Source organism: Mandrillus leucophaeus, unplaced genomic scaffold (assembly GCF_000951045.1).
Source record: "Mandrillus leucophaeus isolate KB7577 unplaced genomic scaffold, Mleu.le_1.0 Scaffold740, whole genome shotgun sequence".
Classification (NCBI taxonomy): Eukaryota; Metazoa; Chordata; class Mammalia; order Primates; family Cercopithecidae; genus Mandrillus; species Mandrillus leucophaeus.
Genome location: NW_012108031.1, coordinates 1,084,761 through 1,102,353, shown reverse-complemented (window position 1 = coordinate 1,102,353; position 17,593 = coordinate 1,084,761). Strand labels below are relative to the sequence as shown.

Sequence of the window (17,593 nt, the reverse complement as noted above, 5' to 3'; positions counted from 1 at the left end):
TTCATCAGTAACTGGTAATGAACACTTAAAAGCTTCAAACGCAAAGTTTGAGACAATGTTTTGTTGTTATTTTACTTTGCTTTTAATCCCCCATTCCAGGCTATTTTGTAAGATGCTTAATGGGATTAACACTGACAGAAAGTTTATTTCTCAAAAAACCCTTACATTAGGAAAATAATTAAAGTTCTATTGAAGTTTCTTCCTAGAATATATTTCTCAAGCAATTCAATATAATTGCTTAGGACTAATTTGCTTAAATTACAAAATTGGTAATTTCAGAAAGATTTCATGAAAAAAACCCTCCATAGTAAAATTCCAGATAAGTACAAAAGGAAAATTTTAATCATTGATACACAGTATGTATACCCAATTATCTTCTATTCAATAAACACTCTGAAACATGGTATCCATTATCAATACAAATCAGTGTTCTTTTAAAGTGGGGCAGAGACAAGAAAATTGCCTCAGGCTTTTTTTTTAAGACTTTTTTTTAGAACAAGTTTTATGTTCACAGCAAAACTGAGAGGAAAATACAAGTATACCCCATATGTCCCTTGCCTTCACACATGCATAGCCTCCCCAATTATCAACATCTCCCACCAGAGTGGAACATTTGTTACAACTGATGAACCTATACAGACACATCAACCAAAGTCCATAGTTTACATTAGGATTCACTCTTGGTTTTGTGCATTCTATGGATTTGGACAAATATATAATGGCATGTATTTTTATTTTGCTTTGGGATTTGTTCTTTGGGATGGGTTTGTTGTTATCGTTGTTTCTGCTTTGTACTTTTAAAAGCACAGATAGCCATACCTTACTCCAAGACTCAGATTCAATAAATCGGGGATGGTCAGGCATTTTAAAAGATTAATTTATTTTTATCTATACTCACTGTATGAAAATGACTTCTTCAACTGAATATTCAATCCATGGCCTTGGAGAATGTATCAAACTGTGTGTATTTTGAGCACAAGGGTATGAATAAATGTGAAACATTTAAAACATTTTTAACACTCCTCCCTTCAAGAGGTGGAGCCTAATTCCCTTCTCCCTGACTATAAATTGGACTAAGTGACTCATTCTAACAAACAGAATAATGTGAAAGAGGTGGTGTGCAACTCTGGAGACTAGGTCATAAAAAGTAACTACAACTTCCTGCCTGCTCTTTTACTTTCTCTCTTGAATCACTCTCAGAGAAGCCACACAGGAAGAATAAGGCAGCCCTACTGAGAAGGACAGCTGACAAGAACTCACGGCTATTCTGCCAACAGCCAGCAACAAACTGAGGCCCTTTGCCAAAAGCTATGTAAGTGAGGCTTCTCGAAAGCAGACCCTCCAGCCCCAACAAACCTTCAGATTAATGCAGCCCCTACCAACAGTTTAACCGCAACCACATGAGAGACTTGGAGCCAGACCACTCAGCTAAACCACTCCCAGATTCTTGATTCTCAGAAACTATGTGAGGTAATAAATGTTTCAGGCTTCTAAGTGTTAGAATCATTTGTAATGTAGGAATAGATGACTAGTACAGTAAGTATGACAGAGAATGTCAAGTCTTAACTGATTATTATCTGTTTCTACATGATTATAGGGAAAATGATGGTACTAAGAAGAAATCTATGAAGCCCAGAGTTTCCTAAATCATATGACATATTTTCAGTTCTGGTTGAAATCAAGGGTTGAGATTTCAGAAATGAAATAAAAAGATGAGGAGTGAATGAATGAGCTACTATAACATTTTAGTTTTCCTTACATGGCTTAAGACATTAGAATACGGGACTCTGGGAAATGTACAAACTGTACATAACAGCAGAAGAGAGACCTGAGCCTACATAGGATGACCATTATCAAATTAATAGTCTAGTATTCACTAAAGAAATATCAGGAAGAAAGCTAAGGATAATACTTAAGTACTTAAAATGCATCATAAATATTTTAAAGCCACTGTTTTCAGAATTTAAATTCCTTAACTTTCAAGTAAGATTGCTAAACTCTTCAGAGTAAATATTTTTTAAATAATGGAAAAAGAAAGAATGCCAGAAAACTGGAGACGAACAAATATCTACACTTTCAAATCCAAAAAGTTACTTTTAAAAATGGAGATCAATTATTTTTCAAAAAATCAATAATGAGGGCCAGGCACAGTGGCTCACGTCTGTAATCCCAGCACTTTGGGAGGCAAAGTTGGGCAGGTTGTTTGAGCCCGGAAGTTCAAAACCAGCCTGGCCAGCTCTCAACAAAAGAGATACAGGTTTTGCAGACGAGATGAAGTATTCAGTTTGGGGCATATTAGAAATATCTAAATCCAAAGCTCTGGAAGCTGAGGTGGGAGAATCACCTGGGCCCCGAAGTCAAGGCTGCAGTGAGCCACAATTGCACCACTGCACTCCACCCTGGGTGACAGAATGAGACCCTGTTTCAAAACAAAACAAAACAATGAACTTTAAAAAGCAAATCACTAGGAGCCAACATACATTTACAAAGAGAATAAAGAAAGTCAAAAAATACTCATTTATTTTTTAAGAAGTTAGACTAGAAGATGTGTAGGATTATAACTGCTTGAACAACCACACCCAAATATTGACCTGAAGTCCCTTGTAGCATACCACATGCTTGATAATTGACCCAGGCACCTCAAATTAATAAACAGAGAAAGCTTATTAATGTAATAGATAACAATTAGAATTTTTTTTAAATTGTTAAACAGAAACAATGGGCCAAATCTAACTTTAAGATAAAATTTATAATGAATAAACAGAATGTCTAAAGCTCAAGAAAAAGTCAAAACAAGTACATGATGATTAAAAAATTTAATTTAATAAAATCATAGGTTTAAAAAAAGAACTAAAAATTTCAAAAGCAATATGAATCAATAAGACAATGGGGTTGGCTGGATTAATGTAAGTAAAGAGTAGAAGGTTTTAGGCTAAGACAGTTACTAAGAGATTAACACTCAGAACTGGATGCTATGCTTTTTAAAAGGGATAAAACAGAACATATCCAGAGAAGATGGACCAGGGAAGGAGAGGACCAGATATCATGTTACAGTAAAGAATAGTTGAAGTAATAGGTATAGTCAGCCCAAAAAACAAAAAATTTAAAGGAAAAGGAATAACCATCTTCGTATACCTGCAAGTCTGTCAGGTATAAATACATGTGATCACTCCAGAAGCAGAAAAAAGGCAAATGCCATGTAGTTAGATTTCATATCAACATACTAAAAAGTTAACTCCTGAAACAATTCAAAAGAAAGGTAGTGAACTTCCTGTCACTAAACATGTTCCAACAGATTATCATGTGGTAAAGATGCTTAAAAGTAATATCATTATTCGGCTGGGTGCGGTGGCTCCTGCCTATAATTCCAGCACTTTGGGAGGCCGAGGCAGGCAGATCAAAAAGTCAAGAGATCAAGACCATCCTGGCCAACATGGTGAAACCCCATCTCTACTAAAAATACAAAAAAATTAGCTGGGCGAGGTGACGCACACCTGTAGTTCCAGCTACTCAGGAGGCTGAGCCAGGAGAATCACTTGAAGCGGGGAGGCGGAGATTGCAGTGAGTCAAGATTGCACCACTGCACTCCAGCCTGGTATAGAATGAGACTCTGTCTCAAAAATAACAATAATAATAATAATATCATTATTCAACAAAGATTTTTCAGCACTTAATAAACGATGAACCTCTGGTGATAGAGATAAGTAAAACTGACAAAGTTTCTGCCCTCATGTAGTTTTCATTCTAGTAGATGAAATAGGTAATAAAAATAAAAAACACATGACAGGTAATGAAAGTACAATAAAGACTAATAAAGCAGCGTAAGGAGATATAGTGAGAAAAGGGTACAATTTTAGTAAGGCGATCAGAAAAGGCCTCTCTGAGAAGGCAGTATGTAAGCAGAGACCTAAATAAGTAGGCACTGGGCCGTGTGATTACCGATGGAGGCAGTTTTCTACGCATAGGAAACAACAAAACAAAATCTCACAGAAGGGAATGTGTTGGCAAACATGAAGAATATCAAGGAGACAAGTGTGTCTAGGCACAGTGAACAAGGAGGAGAGTGGCAGAAGATAAGATCAAGAAAGTAGCCAGAGGCCTAATCATGGAAAGGACTTTGACTTTCATCCACAGTGTAACTGGAAGCCTGGGAGAGTTGAGAACAGGCAAGTGGAATGATCCAATTTCCTTTATGAAAGGATCAATCTTATTTTTCTGTGGAGAACAGACTGCAGTAACATAAAAACAGAAATGGTTAACGGGCTACTGTAATAGTCCAGAAGAGAGGCTGGCTTGGACTAGGGGAGTGAAATGTACAGTAGGGGAAATGAAATGTGGTCATATTCCAGATTTATTTTAGAATGCAAAGTAAACAGGATTTGCTAATGAATTATATGTGCAATGTGACAGCACACTTTCTGTATGCTTTGCTGCCTTAGCAACTAGGTGAATGATAGTGACCATTTACTGAAAAGGGAAACACATGAAAAGTGCAGGTTGAGAGTAAGGTAAGTAGGGAGGGGATCAGAAGTTGTTTGAGGCATATCCAATTTTATTCACCTAACAGACATCCAACTGGAGATAACAAGTGATCAGGTATATTTAAGTCAGGGGGTAGGTGAGGTCTGGAAATGTAAATTTAGGGGTCATTTAAATAGATATTTAAAGCAATGACTATTTGAGATCCCCTTAAGGAGTAAGTATAAATAGAATTAAGGTCTTAAGGATTGAGACCTAGGAAATTTCATATTTACAGATCAGAAAAAAAGAAAAAGATCTTGCCAAGAAAACCAAGAAGTCAGAGCCATGGAAAGAAGAAGAAAATACGCCAAGTATGAAATACCAGAAGTTAACTGAGTAAAATATTTCAAGAAGAAAGTAATCAATAATAATTACAATAATAATGCTGAGGGGTTTAGGTGAGAGAATAAATACTTGACACCTAAATCCTTTCCAAGGAAGGGAAAGACAAGAGTATATGCATAACACATACACATAAAAGCATTTTTGCACGTAATTGTCATGTAATCACATAGCTCTTCAAACTACAATGGTGACATGAACTTAAGAATCTCTGATTTAACACAGTATTTATTTCTACTATGCTATGCTAGTAAGAAGATCCTGATTTGTGCATTTGAAATAAAATAAATACTCCTAAAAAATAAAATTTTTGGTTGTGCAATTATTGGTAGTACATACATTTTGAATTAAACTATACTTCCACCATAAATAACTGCAAGGGTAAATTTTTAAAATTAAAATAAACTTACCACTAACATTTTCAGTTAAAATGAGATGAAAGACCTGAGCAAAGGCATCAATATCTTTATGTAGCCATATATCAGAAAGACAAGCATCCATTTCCTTTATTAACCATGGTTCAAGGCAATTCACATCTTTTTCAGTCTACAAAAAACAGTAAAAATAATAAATTACCACAAATTACCTAACAATTTATGAACATTTGCTTGCAAAGAACATAAGATGACCACAATGGCCATAAGGACTACTAATCCTATGACACTACATAGCAAAGGCTTTGACATAAAAAAATTTCTCATTTCATCACAAACATTATCACTCACAACACAGTATCTTGTCCTTATACTTAGCTTTTATCTGAGAATGAGTTTGTCAACAAAGGACTATGATCCAGTCACAATGTTAATTGTGCTTCCAATATGATACTGTTAAATGCACATACACCTCAGTAGTTCTCTTTCCCAACTGCACATCAAGGGAAGTAGCACCTACAGCTTTTTAATACTGATGCCAGGTCCCACCCCAGAGCAAGTGCATCAGAATCTCTTGTTGGCAGGGTGTCAGATTCCACAGGGCTTTAAAAGCTCCTCAGGTGACAGGATGTACAGCCAGTCTTAAGAACCACAAATACACAAGGTCAAAATGCTGTTTCATGACCCAAATAAGTCTACACTATATGTTTTTACATATAGCATGTTATAATCCTATAAGCATATAGGATATATATCATAATATATATAGTATATTTAGTGTGCATATCCATAAAGATGTTAAATAACAATTTTTATTATCAATTTTAAAATATTCCTTAAAAGTACTTTTAAAAATTCATGTATAGTTCATTTGGATACATTACAACTTTAAACACTGGTAGAAAACTGCAAGCATATCTGCATTATATACTGTCACATGCTCAAAAAAAGGGTAAATTATCTTTTTAAAGAGTAGAAAGTTGCTCTGAAAAATTGATTGTAGTCTAAAATAAACTAAGAGAATTACCATTCAATTATGCAGTAAAAAATTATAATCTCTTGGCCGGGCACGGTGGCTCATGCCTATAATCCCAGAACTTTGGGAGGCCAAAGCGGGCGGATCACGAGGTCAGGATCACGAGACCATCCTGGCTAACAAGGTGAAATCCCATCTCTACTAAAAATACAAAAAATTAGTCAGGCATGGTGGCGGGCGCCTGTAGTCCCAGCAACTCGGGAGGTTGAGGCAGGAGAATGGCGTGAACCCGGGAGGTGGAGCTTGCAGTGAGCAGAGATCACGCCACTGCACTCCAGCCTGGGCGACAGAGTGAGACTCTGTCTCAAAAAAAAAAAAAAAGTATAATCTCATAAAATGATCTTTAACCTACACAATTTTCACACAAATATCAGTGGGAAACCAGGGCGATCATACCAGCTGACTGAAGACAGTGTCACCACCATCATCCAATAAGTCATACTCGTCAGTCACATTTGGAACAGTTCTCTGCCTCTGAGATTCAGGCTTGAAAGTATTTTCTTGAGCTGAGTACCATTCTGTAAGTGTGGTTTGTTGTTTCTCTTCTAAATTAATTATCAAAGAAAGAATATGTAGACAAATCTTTTCCTTTTTGAAATGTATTCCTTTGTTTAAATAAATTATGTGAATCTGGTATCTCTTAAAAGTTGGCCGTATTCTGTAGTTACTTTTAAAAAACATATTAAGAATATTCAATAAAAAATGTGTTATGCTGAAACACAAAGATACATGAAACTGCTTGAAAACTTCATTGATATGGTTAGGCTCTGTGTCTCCACCCAAATCTCATCTTGAATTATAATCCCCAGGTGTTGAGGGAAAGACCTGGTGGGAGGTAACTGGATCATGGGGGCGGTTTCCCCCATGCTGATCTCATGATAGTGAGTGAGTTCTCATGAGATCTGATGGTTTTATAAGCATCTGGCATTTCCCCTGCTTGCACTTCTCTCTCTTGCTGCCATGTAAAGAAGGTCCTTGCTTTCCCTTTGCCTTCCATCATGACTGTAAGTTTCCTGAGGCCTCCCCAGCCATGCAGAACTATGAGTCAATTAAACCTCTTTTCTTTATAAATTACCCAGTCTCGCGTAGTATCTTTACACCATTGTGAAAACGGGCTTATACATTCATGTATTCATCTATTGTTCCAAATCCTACTAATAAGTTTACTTCTAAGTAAGTCCAGAATTAAGAGGATTTTTATCCATGTTATAACTATTGTTTAAATCAATGACCAAAATTCATACAGCAGTTTGTAGAAAACCATTTGTTGAACTTCTACCAACGTGCCAGCCTTTTGAGATACAATTATATATAATTTTCACTTTCAAATGTTTCAGCTGGACATGGTGGCTCATGCCTGTAATTCCACTTTAGGAGGCTGAGGCAAGAGGATTGCTTGAGGCCAGGAGTTCAAGATCAGCCGGGCCAATGTAACAAGACTGCGTCTCTACAAAATATCTAAAAAATTAGCTGGGCACAGTGGTCTACATCTCAAGAGGCTGAGATGGGAGGATCCCTTGAGACTAGGAGGTAGAGGTTGCAGTGAGCCTTGATTGCACCACTGCACTCTAGCCTGAGTGATAGAACAAGACCCTGTTTCTAAAAAAATTTTTTTTTAATTTTTTTTTTTTTTGAGTTTCAAGATCTAGGAGTTTTACAACTTACATATCAGTAATTCAGTGCTGCCCCGTGAAATCAGCATTGCTGATTACATTTTTTAAGGGGAGAATCCAAAGGAGTTCAGATTTTTGTCCAAGGGCATACAGAATAAACAAGGTATCAAAGCTTGAAGCCAAGTCTTCTATGATGAATAATGAAGTTAAAATTAAGAAAAAGAAATCTGAACCCTAATTCAACAGCTGAAATATAAGTCATTACAAGAGATGTATTAACAGGCAAATAATGCTAAATTCAAAGTAAATCAATGAAATCCCATAACATCATCAAGATTTGGAAAACTCAACATCTTATCAAAGTTGAGTTTATTACTCACATACTACTTTTTTCACTCCCTCCCATTCACTTCCCAGTCCTTCACTATGAGATATGCTGTGGGCAGCCAGCATATACTCTTCCACCTCCTTAAAAGGTGGCTGAATCTTTGGATACAGACACCTCCTCAACTCTGGCATCCACTTTCAGTTCCTCTCCATAGAGTATAACTTCTGGACACAAATCGGAAAGCAAAGGTATATTTGGGACAATATTCTAATATAATGTTAAACAATTATACACAAAAGAAAAACACTTTCAAGTGTCCATGGAGTACTCCAAAGTCATTATCAACAGTAATTTCTTTTATTAAAAAATTTACCTTGCTGTTTTTCCTTTTTGTATTTTAACATTTCTTTGTTTGTATATCCAGTTGTTCTTAAAATATCTTCCAGAAACATTTCTTTTACTTCAAATGGTCTTCCCTGTACTAAATAATTTTTAAAAAATTACTCAACTTGCATCTTAAAGAAAATGCACATAAAAACATGAGAATACCAAGTTAATAAACCTGAGTATAATATCCGAAAGCGATTTCATAGTTCAAGTGACTCCTATAATATTGTCCTTTAACTATAACTTTGACTTACAAACAACTATTAGACAACTGTTCATGTGCTTAGGTTTTTCCCTCTAGTGTTTACTATCCACTTATCATGTGTCTGGCATTGATATCATCTGTATTATAAGCAGAAATGGTAAGACAAAATAGAGCTATTTCCTGTTCCTGGAGGCAAGCTAGCAGAAGAGACAGAAATTAATCCAAAAATCAGGAGTATAAATGTAAATACAGAGTTGTGAAGAGTCCTATGAGATGCAAGTACAAGACACCATGATAGTATATAACAGGGGGGATTTGACCGCATCAAGAAAAGCATCCTCACTAAGAAAATGAGAAACAAGAAGATAAACAAAACAACAAAGCCATATGAAAAAAGAAAAAAAGTGTATAATGATGACGAAAAACAGCATGTGCAAAGTCTCTGTGCTGGAAAAGAGTTTCAAGGACCTAAAGGTGTTTCAAGGAACTAAAAGGCCAACTTACTTGAAAAATGGTGGGAGTGGAATACCTTATCGTTCAAGATGAGGTAAGAGGAAAAGATAAGTCTTACTAAGGGTTTATGTTTTTATCGTGAGATAAAGGTCATTCAAAGATTTAAGCTCAGGAAGGTGCTCGACATCATCAGAATTCTACTTCAGAGAAGACCACTCTGACTGCAATATGGAGAATGGATTTAAAAGACAGCAGAATGGCTATATCAAACCGAGTAGCAGTTACTGCACTAGTTCAGGTTAACCTGAATGAGATTAATAATAGTGAAAACCAAAAAGAAGCAGACAATTTCTAGAGCCAGTCAGGAGGTAAAATCCATAGGACTCAGCATTATATTGGATATAGAAAAAAAATAAAATAAGAAAGTGTCAAATATAGTCCTTGGACGTCTGGCTTGCAAATCTGAATGATAATGTCATTCTCTGAGGTAAGAAAGAAAGCTGAAAAGAACAGGTTTGCTGAAACGGGGTTTGGTTTTAAGCATGTAAAATGAGAAATGAGCTTTCAATTAGCATATGTACAGATCTGATGTCCCTGATCACCCAAGATTATTACGAGGAGTTAAGAACTTATAGGTTTGTGATTCAGGTGATTAGGTCAATGGTAGTATGATTAAGACAGGTAACACAAGAAGAGAAATAGGTTTCACAGAAGAGATGAAGTATTCGGTTTGGATCATATTAGAAATATCGAAACCCAGAGCTCTAGAGAACAACTGAAAATAAAGATTCAGAAGTCATCAGTGTAAAAGGAAAAAACAGAAGCCCAGGGCATGAATGAAAGCGTCCAGGGAAACTATGCATCTCCAATACCTAGTACAGTATAACACAGGGCAGGAAATAAGACGGTGGGAATAGTGGGGAGGGAGGGAAGGAAGGAAGGAAGGAAGGAAGGAAGGAAGGAAGGAAGGAAGGAAGGAAGGAAGGGAGGAAGGAAGGAAGGAAGATGGAGCGAACAGGAAAAAAAGGAAACAGATCAAGGGAATAATTCTAGAGAATACCACTATTTAAGAACCATGTGAAAGAAGAGAAGCCCACAGGGCAGACTGAGAAAGTATGGGATATAATGAAGAATGAGGTTCAGGAAGCAGCAATGCTATCAAACGAATTACAGTATCTGAGCATTTCACAAAAAAAAAAAAAAAAGAGAGAGCGCCAACCATAAAAGATACCACAGAAAAGCTAAGTAAGATTTTTGCCTAAAATTTGAATATTAGATTGGCAATTAGGTTAATGTCAAACAACAATGGTAAAAATTCAAATAAATAGCCCTACACACTTCAGAAATGTAAATCATTTCAGCCTTTTGAAAAGTAAAATGGCAAAAGTTGTTAAAATTAAAAATAGATATACTCTTATTTAGCAAATTCACTTTCAGAAATCTATCCCTAGAAATCCAGTATACCAGGATATACGAAAAAGGATGTTCATTGTAACATTGTTGGCAGGGGCAAGGCGGGGGATCTAGAACAAACTTGAATGTCCAAAAATAAAGATATGGTTAAATAAGTCATAGTACATCAATATTATGAAATACTTTATTATGCGGCTGCTTAAAATAAAGAACTAGATACAAAGTTACTAAACTGGAAAACTGTTCATGATAAAGCAAACTGAAAATAATGTATTAGCCATGTGCTCATTTTTATAAAACCAATTTTTGTAAATGTTATAAATGTGTATATATTTGCATACATTTTTGTGAGCATGAAGAACGAATATATATAACACTGTTAACATCCATAAATCATAAATCCATAAAACCAATTTTTGTAAACATTATAAATATGTATCTATTTGCATACATTTGTATGAGCACAGATTAGGTAAGAATGAATATATATAACACTGTTAACATCCATAAATCAGAAAACCAGGACATGAAACAAGGATGGGGCAACTGAACTTTTTCTCTATATATTTTCGTATTATTTCATTGAAGTAAACACAACTTTTGTATTTTTGGGTTTTTTTGAGACAGAGTCTTACTCTGTCGCCCAGGCTAGAGTGCAGTGGCACAATCTCGGCTTACTGCAAGCTCCACTTCCTGGGTTCACACCATTGTCCTGCCTCAGCCTCCCAAGTAGCTGGGACTACAGGCGTCCGCCACCACGCCTGGCTAATTTTTCATATTTTTAGTAGAGACGGGGTTTCACCATGTTAGCCAGGATGGTCTTGATCTCCTGATCCTGTGATCCACCTGCCTCGGCCTCCCAAAGTGCTGGGATTACAGGCATGAGCCACAGCGTCTGGCCTAATTTTTGTATTTTTCGAAGAGGAATTTATCATTTTTTTAAAGACTGGTGGCAAAATCAGTTTTTAATAAAGGACAAGGGCAAACGTTTTAGCATTTTCAGAAGTGAATGTGAAGTAAAACATGGGAGTATAGACTACTTTTTAAAGATATCTACCAATAAAGGGAAATAGTTATAGGACAATTTAAGACAGAACACAAAGTGAAAATAAAGCATATTTCCTTTTAAGGTAAGAGAATTAGGCTCACTACACAATACCAAAGAGCTGTTGATAGAAAAGGAGAAGTTGAAATCAGAAAGAAGTACTATTAAGCCTATCTCGGGCGAACAGTAATAGATGGCCTCTACTTCAGAACATTCCCCAGTTTCTATTAGGATAAATAATGTCCAAAAGTGTTCTTTCACAAAAATTAGAGAAGAAATCTGACAATTTAACTTACTATATATCACTGGACAACTTCCAAAATATCTTATAAAGAGATTCACATCCAAGGCAGCACTAGAAAGAATTAGTTTCAAAGTTGGGTGCTTTTGCAACAAATCTCTTAACTTTGTAAGTAAAAAATCACTAAATCGATCCCTTTCATGCACTTCATCCTGTAGTAAAGAGAAATAAAACCATGGAACAGTTAAAACATTATTGATGACTAAGTCTTTAAAACAATGGCACTACTGGGTTTCACACTAATTCAAATTAAATGTGGACAAGGCCAATCAACATTCACGAAAATTTTGTATTACAGGAATTTCAGAAATAATTAGACATCAACAAATGAAATGTAGATGACAAAGTAAAGTTATCCCTTGGCATCTGTGGGTGAATGGTTCCAGGGCCTTTCCCCATGCCAAAATTCATGGATGCTCAAGTCCCTGATAAAAAAAAAAATGGCATAGTATTTGCACGTAACTTATGCAAATCCTTCCATATACTTTAAATCATCTCTAGACTACTTATATTACCTAGTACAGTGTAATGCTAGGTAAATAGTTACACTACATTCTTCAGGGAATAACAACAAGAAAAGTCTGTACATGTTCAATACAGATACAGTATTTTTTCAAATGTTTTCAACCTGCGGTTGTTTGAATCCATAGTCATGGAATCCACAGATACAAAGGGCTGTCTATATTGCCCTTTTTTCCCACAGAATATAAAACTACAAAAAATTATAAGTCCAATTTAAGGTGCTTTTAATACATAAAAAATCTATTTAAATATGTTTCTTTTAGCATCAGAGCTTATGAAGTGCATCCTTTGGTTTGGGTAAGTTTCTGAAAGCTGCTTATTCCAAGCTTATAAAACTTAATCTAATTTTTTTCTGACACAAACTAGATAAAAGGTTAGAATTCCTTAATAAAGAGGTAAACTCATCAACTTAGTTCATCAGCAGTTAGTTAATTTAGCAGCTTAACCATGGAGTTCATAAGTATATCCCTATCATTGGGAAATATATATTAATGAAGGGATCAAATGACCACGTAAAGAGATAAAAGAAAACTCTCCTTTTTTTTGAGAACTCTAAGTACATGCATCATTTTCATATATGAAAAGCACATTTTTTAAAACTACCTGCTTATTTTATTTTCCCCCAATAAAGCCAGATGGTTTTATTATTTTTGTAATACAAAATATTTCTAATAATTATAGACAAAAAATAACTTGATCATTATAGCCTGTTCAAAAGAATAAGTTGGTTCTCTTTTCCACCCTATTCCAAAAATGTAATTATATATTCAAATTTTTTGAGACTACCCTGAAATGGCATATGTATTTAAATTTTAAGCAATCTGAGTTAGTTACATATGACAAATTCACCAATATTCTTACCACGATAACATGTGTCACAGTCGACAACGTACTATCTCCTGCCATCAATGTACGAAGCAATACCCCATTAGTACAAAACGTCAGAAGTGTCTTTGGAGAAACCCTTTTTAAAAAAAGCAAAATAAAGTGCACAATTGCAAGTCTTTCATGTAACTAAAACATAATCACATTAAATGCTGGCCTAGTACACATTTTAATAAATATTACTAATATAATACTGTACTGGTATGTACAGTTTATTAGTAAAGCTATATGGTTTTGCAGTTATGTGAGACTGCCTGACAATAGCCTTTTATATTAAGTGATGTATTTTGTTAAAGAACCTAAGCTGCTCCAAAAACAAACAAAATCTTAAGTACTTTTTGCTTGCAAATAAAGTATGTTACAAATGGAATCAGATTTTGTATCATTACTGAGAACAAAAAAAAAGTACTACTTGTCAAGAAGGCATTACTAATACTACAGGCTGAGTATCCCTTATTCAAAATGCTTGAGACAGAAAGGGTTTTAGCTTTCAGATTTTTCCACATTTTAGAATACCTCCAGTTGAGCATCCCGAATCTGAAAATAAAAAATCCAAAATGCTCCAATGAGCATTTCCTTTGAGTGTCATGTTGGGACTCAAAAAGTTTTAGATTTTTGAGCATCATGGATTTCAGATTTTTGGATGTAAGATGCTCAATTTATACTACTACTGATAATAAATTCACTCATTAACAGTTATTGAGCGTTCACTATAAATCTCACATCAAACGTGTACTCTAGATGCTTTTCTTTGACTCATTTTACAGATGAGGACACTGAGGCTCAAATAAGTAAAATAACTGACCACGAAACTATGAAATGGAATTTTTATCTATGGTTCAAATCTTTTTCAAACTCTTCATTCAAAACTTCTCTAGATTTAGACAAGACTTCAATATCCTGATTTAGACTTACTTGGAGCAAAATGATCATCTAACTTTTCAACTAACACATCCTCTATTTTTAATGAAATATACATAGTCTTTTTTAAGCATGATAAAAGAGAAGATAGATGAGAACTGTTTTTACCTGCTTTCTAATCGGATCTGATAACCAATTGTTTGTCCAATCCTTTCCCTTCTCTCTGCGGCAACTCTTTCAGCCACAGCAATAGCTGCCAATCGTCTTGGTTGAGTACAAAATATACGGCAAGGGATACCATTTTTAAAGCAATCATCTAAAAGGAACTGAGGAATCTGAAACAAAAGTTTTAAAATACTGTAAGATGACATGATCACATACTACAAAAAATCTAAGTGAATCAACTGAAAAACCGTTAGAACTCAAGAAGTTCTATAACAAGTCCAAATATAATCATAAAATCAACAACATTCATATAACTAGTAATAATCGCTAAAAAATGTGATTTGAAAAGATCTTGCTCACAATAGAAACTAAAGCTAAAATATCTAAAATCAAATATATCCAGGAATATTTAAGGTTTACGTGAAGATTATACAACGTTACTGGAAAAACATAAAAGAAGACCTGAATATATAAAGAAATATGCCATATTCATGGATGGGGATAATCAATGCTGTAAAAATGTTAACTTCTCCCCAGATTATTCCATAAAGTCAATGAAATAAAAATAAAAATTCCACTGGGATTTTTTAAATGATGAAAAGCATAAAAAAAAAAAACAAAAATAGCCTATAAATCAGGATTGTAGATACTTTTTTGTAAATAAAATTCAAACAGGTTGGAAAGATTTAAAAATCAAATTCTTACCTACTCCCTACCACCAATGCCCTTATATCTTCTCCATAAAGGTAACTACTGTTACTTATGAACTCATTCAAGAAAAAAAATGTTTACACAACCCAGAATATTTGTATATATAAGCATGTTTTTCATCCATGCAAAGAGATGATTGTACTTAATGTCTGTAATTTGCAGTTTTCACATAACATACCAGATCTACCTAGTCCATTTTAACAGCTACATATTCCATCTCGTGGCTATGCTATAACTTAACAAATGATTAAACATTTAAGTAATTTCCAGTTTTTTAGGTTTGTTACTGATGTTGTTGCTTGATATTATAAACAACACTGCAGTAAACACCTGTCTCCACAGAGTTTTAGAAAGATATATGTACTAGCCGTGAAATCACTAGTAATGAAAATGCTGAGTCAAAGAGTACACAAATTTTTAATTTATATGAAAAAATTATCAAATTGCTCCTCAAAACAATTTATACTCCTACCAACAAAGCAACAAAGCAGAAGAGCTGCCTTCCAACACCCATACAGATATTTGGTATCATCAATTTTTTAATTTCTGCCAATCTTAGAGTTAAAAAATATAATTTATTTTTATTTTTTTAACTGTGAGTAAAAGAAAACGTCTTTTCATGCATGTGTCAGCTCCTAGGATTTTTTTTTTTTTTAAACTTGACTAGTTCCTCCAGATGTGGGAGTTCGGTCAGGATGGTGAAAGAAATTGTAAAATTATAGGAAATAAACACAAACCCTCTTGGAAAGTCTGGGGGTTTGCATAAAGTGGCTGAAGGCAGCTGAATTCTCTTAAAAGCTGAGCTCATAGATACATAGGAATGTAGAGGAGCTTATCTAAATAGCTTGTTTACTCATGTGGTCCTAAGACCAACCTTTAATCAACTCCTGTGCATTTGCTCTCTACTCGGGAGGTCGGCAATGTCAATTAAATTAAAAGACCTGAATATATAAAGAAATATGCCATATTCATGGATGGGGATAATCATTACCCTCTAGTGGTGTCTATTCAAGACCTTTGTCATTTAATCTATACTGAATAAATGTGAGCTTTGCTGGCTGATGGGGCCTCGGCTACAGTTCTTTACAGTACCTTCCTTGGTGTCGGTGAGTGGCCCAGACCCTCAGCCTAACTGACAGGCAAAACATCTGTGCCAGTATACGTCTCTCATCCATCACTGGGTCAGGGTCTGCAGGTCGGAACCCCGCATCCAGAAGCATAAATGCATAAGTACCACCAAGAAATATTTTAAAAGAGAAGATAAATGTATCATTTTCAAACTACAGAAAATCAATGATATCTCCTAAAAAATCCTAAAAGAAGCCAGAGCAGGGGAAAACCCTTACCTACAAAGAGCAAAGGTAAGAATTACAACCAAGTTTTCCTCAGACATTATTTAAAGAGTGGAGAGAAGAGGTGAGAGGAGAAAAAACAAAAACAAAAACACCATCCTAGAATTCTGTACCTTGCAAAATTATCCTTCAAAAATGAAGGAGAAATGAAGCCTTTATCAGATGAATACAAATTGAGGGAATTTGTTGTCAGTAGACCACAGCCTTGCAAGAAATGTTTTTTGTAAGTTCTTTACAGAGAAAGAAAAATAACATAGGCCAGAAACTTGAATCTTCATAATGAAAGAACACTAAGGAAGGAATAAATAGAGGTAAAAAACTAAATTTTTTTTAACTTTTATTTTTTGTATTCTTAACTGATCTAACACTTAACAATTGGATCAAAATAATAATAGCAACAATGTAGTTGATTATGTATGTATATATCTTATGTGTGTACATGTATGTTGATGTATGGTTACATATAAGTAAAATGAATGACAGCAATGATACAAGGGACAGGAGGGAGGAATTAGGGTTATTTTTTTATTTAAGGTACTCACACTACCCGTAAGGTGGTATAGTGTTATTTGAAAGTGGACTTGGTTTAGCTGCAAATGTATATTGCAAACTCTAGAGCAACCACTAAAAAAGGTAAAAGATAATGAAGAAGAATATCAGGCTCACACTGTAAACAACAAAAAGTAGAATCCTGATGCAGGAATAGATAATGAGATTAAAGATACATAAAAAAAATTTTAGCAATAGACCCTGGTACTATAGAAAGTTCGTATTTGGTCAAAAATAGCATCTTAAATCGGGTCGGGGAGTTTGGAGGGAAGGACAGATTGTTAAATAAAAGTAATATCTGAACTGGAAATAACATGAAGAAAAAGTAAAATTCCTACCTGATATAATACAATAAAATAAATTTCAGATGAATTTTTTAAACAATATAAAAGTATTAGAATAAAATATTTATAGAAAGAGCCAGGTGGCCGGGCGCGGTGGCTCAAGCCTGTAATCCTAGCACTTTGGGAGGCCGAGACGGGTGGATCACGAGGTCAGGAGATCAAGACCATCCTGGCTAACACGGTGAA

At 34.9% G+C, this 17,593-nt stretch overlaps 1 protein-coding gene across 1 annotated transcript in view; it reads right to left on the bottom strand.

The window, feature by feature from the left end:
• YTHDC2 (YTH domain containing 2) overlaps nt 1–17,593 on the bottom strand; it is a 91,808-nt gene that overhangs the window by 57,623 nt on the left and 16,592 nt on the right. The window contains exons 5-10 of the mRNA XM_011966091.1: nt 14,455–14,621; nt 13,402–13,504; nt 12,014–12,170; nt 8,588–8,695; nt 6,670–6,818; nt 5,274–5,409 (exon numbers count right to left, since the gene is read on the bottom strand). Coding sequence (XP_011821481.1) covers nt 5,274–5,409; nt 6,670–6,818; nt 8,588–8,695; nt 12,014–12,170; nt 13,402–13,504; nt 14,455–14,621 — 820 coding nt within the window. The remainder of the gene's footprint in view (nt 1–5,273; nt 5,410–6,669; nt 6,819–8,587; nt 8,696–12,013; nt 12,171–13,401; nt 13,505–14,454; nt 14,622–17,593) is intronic.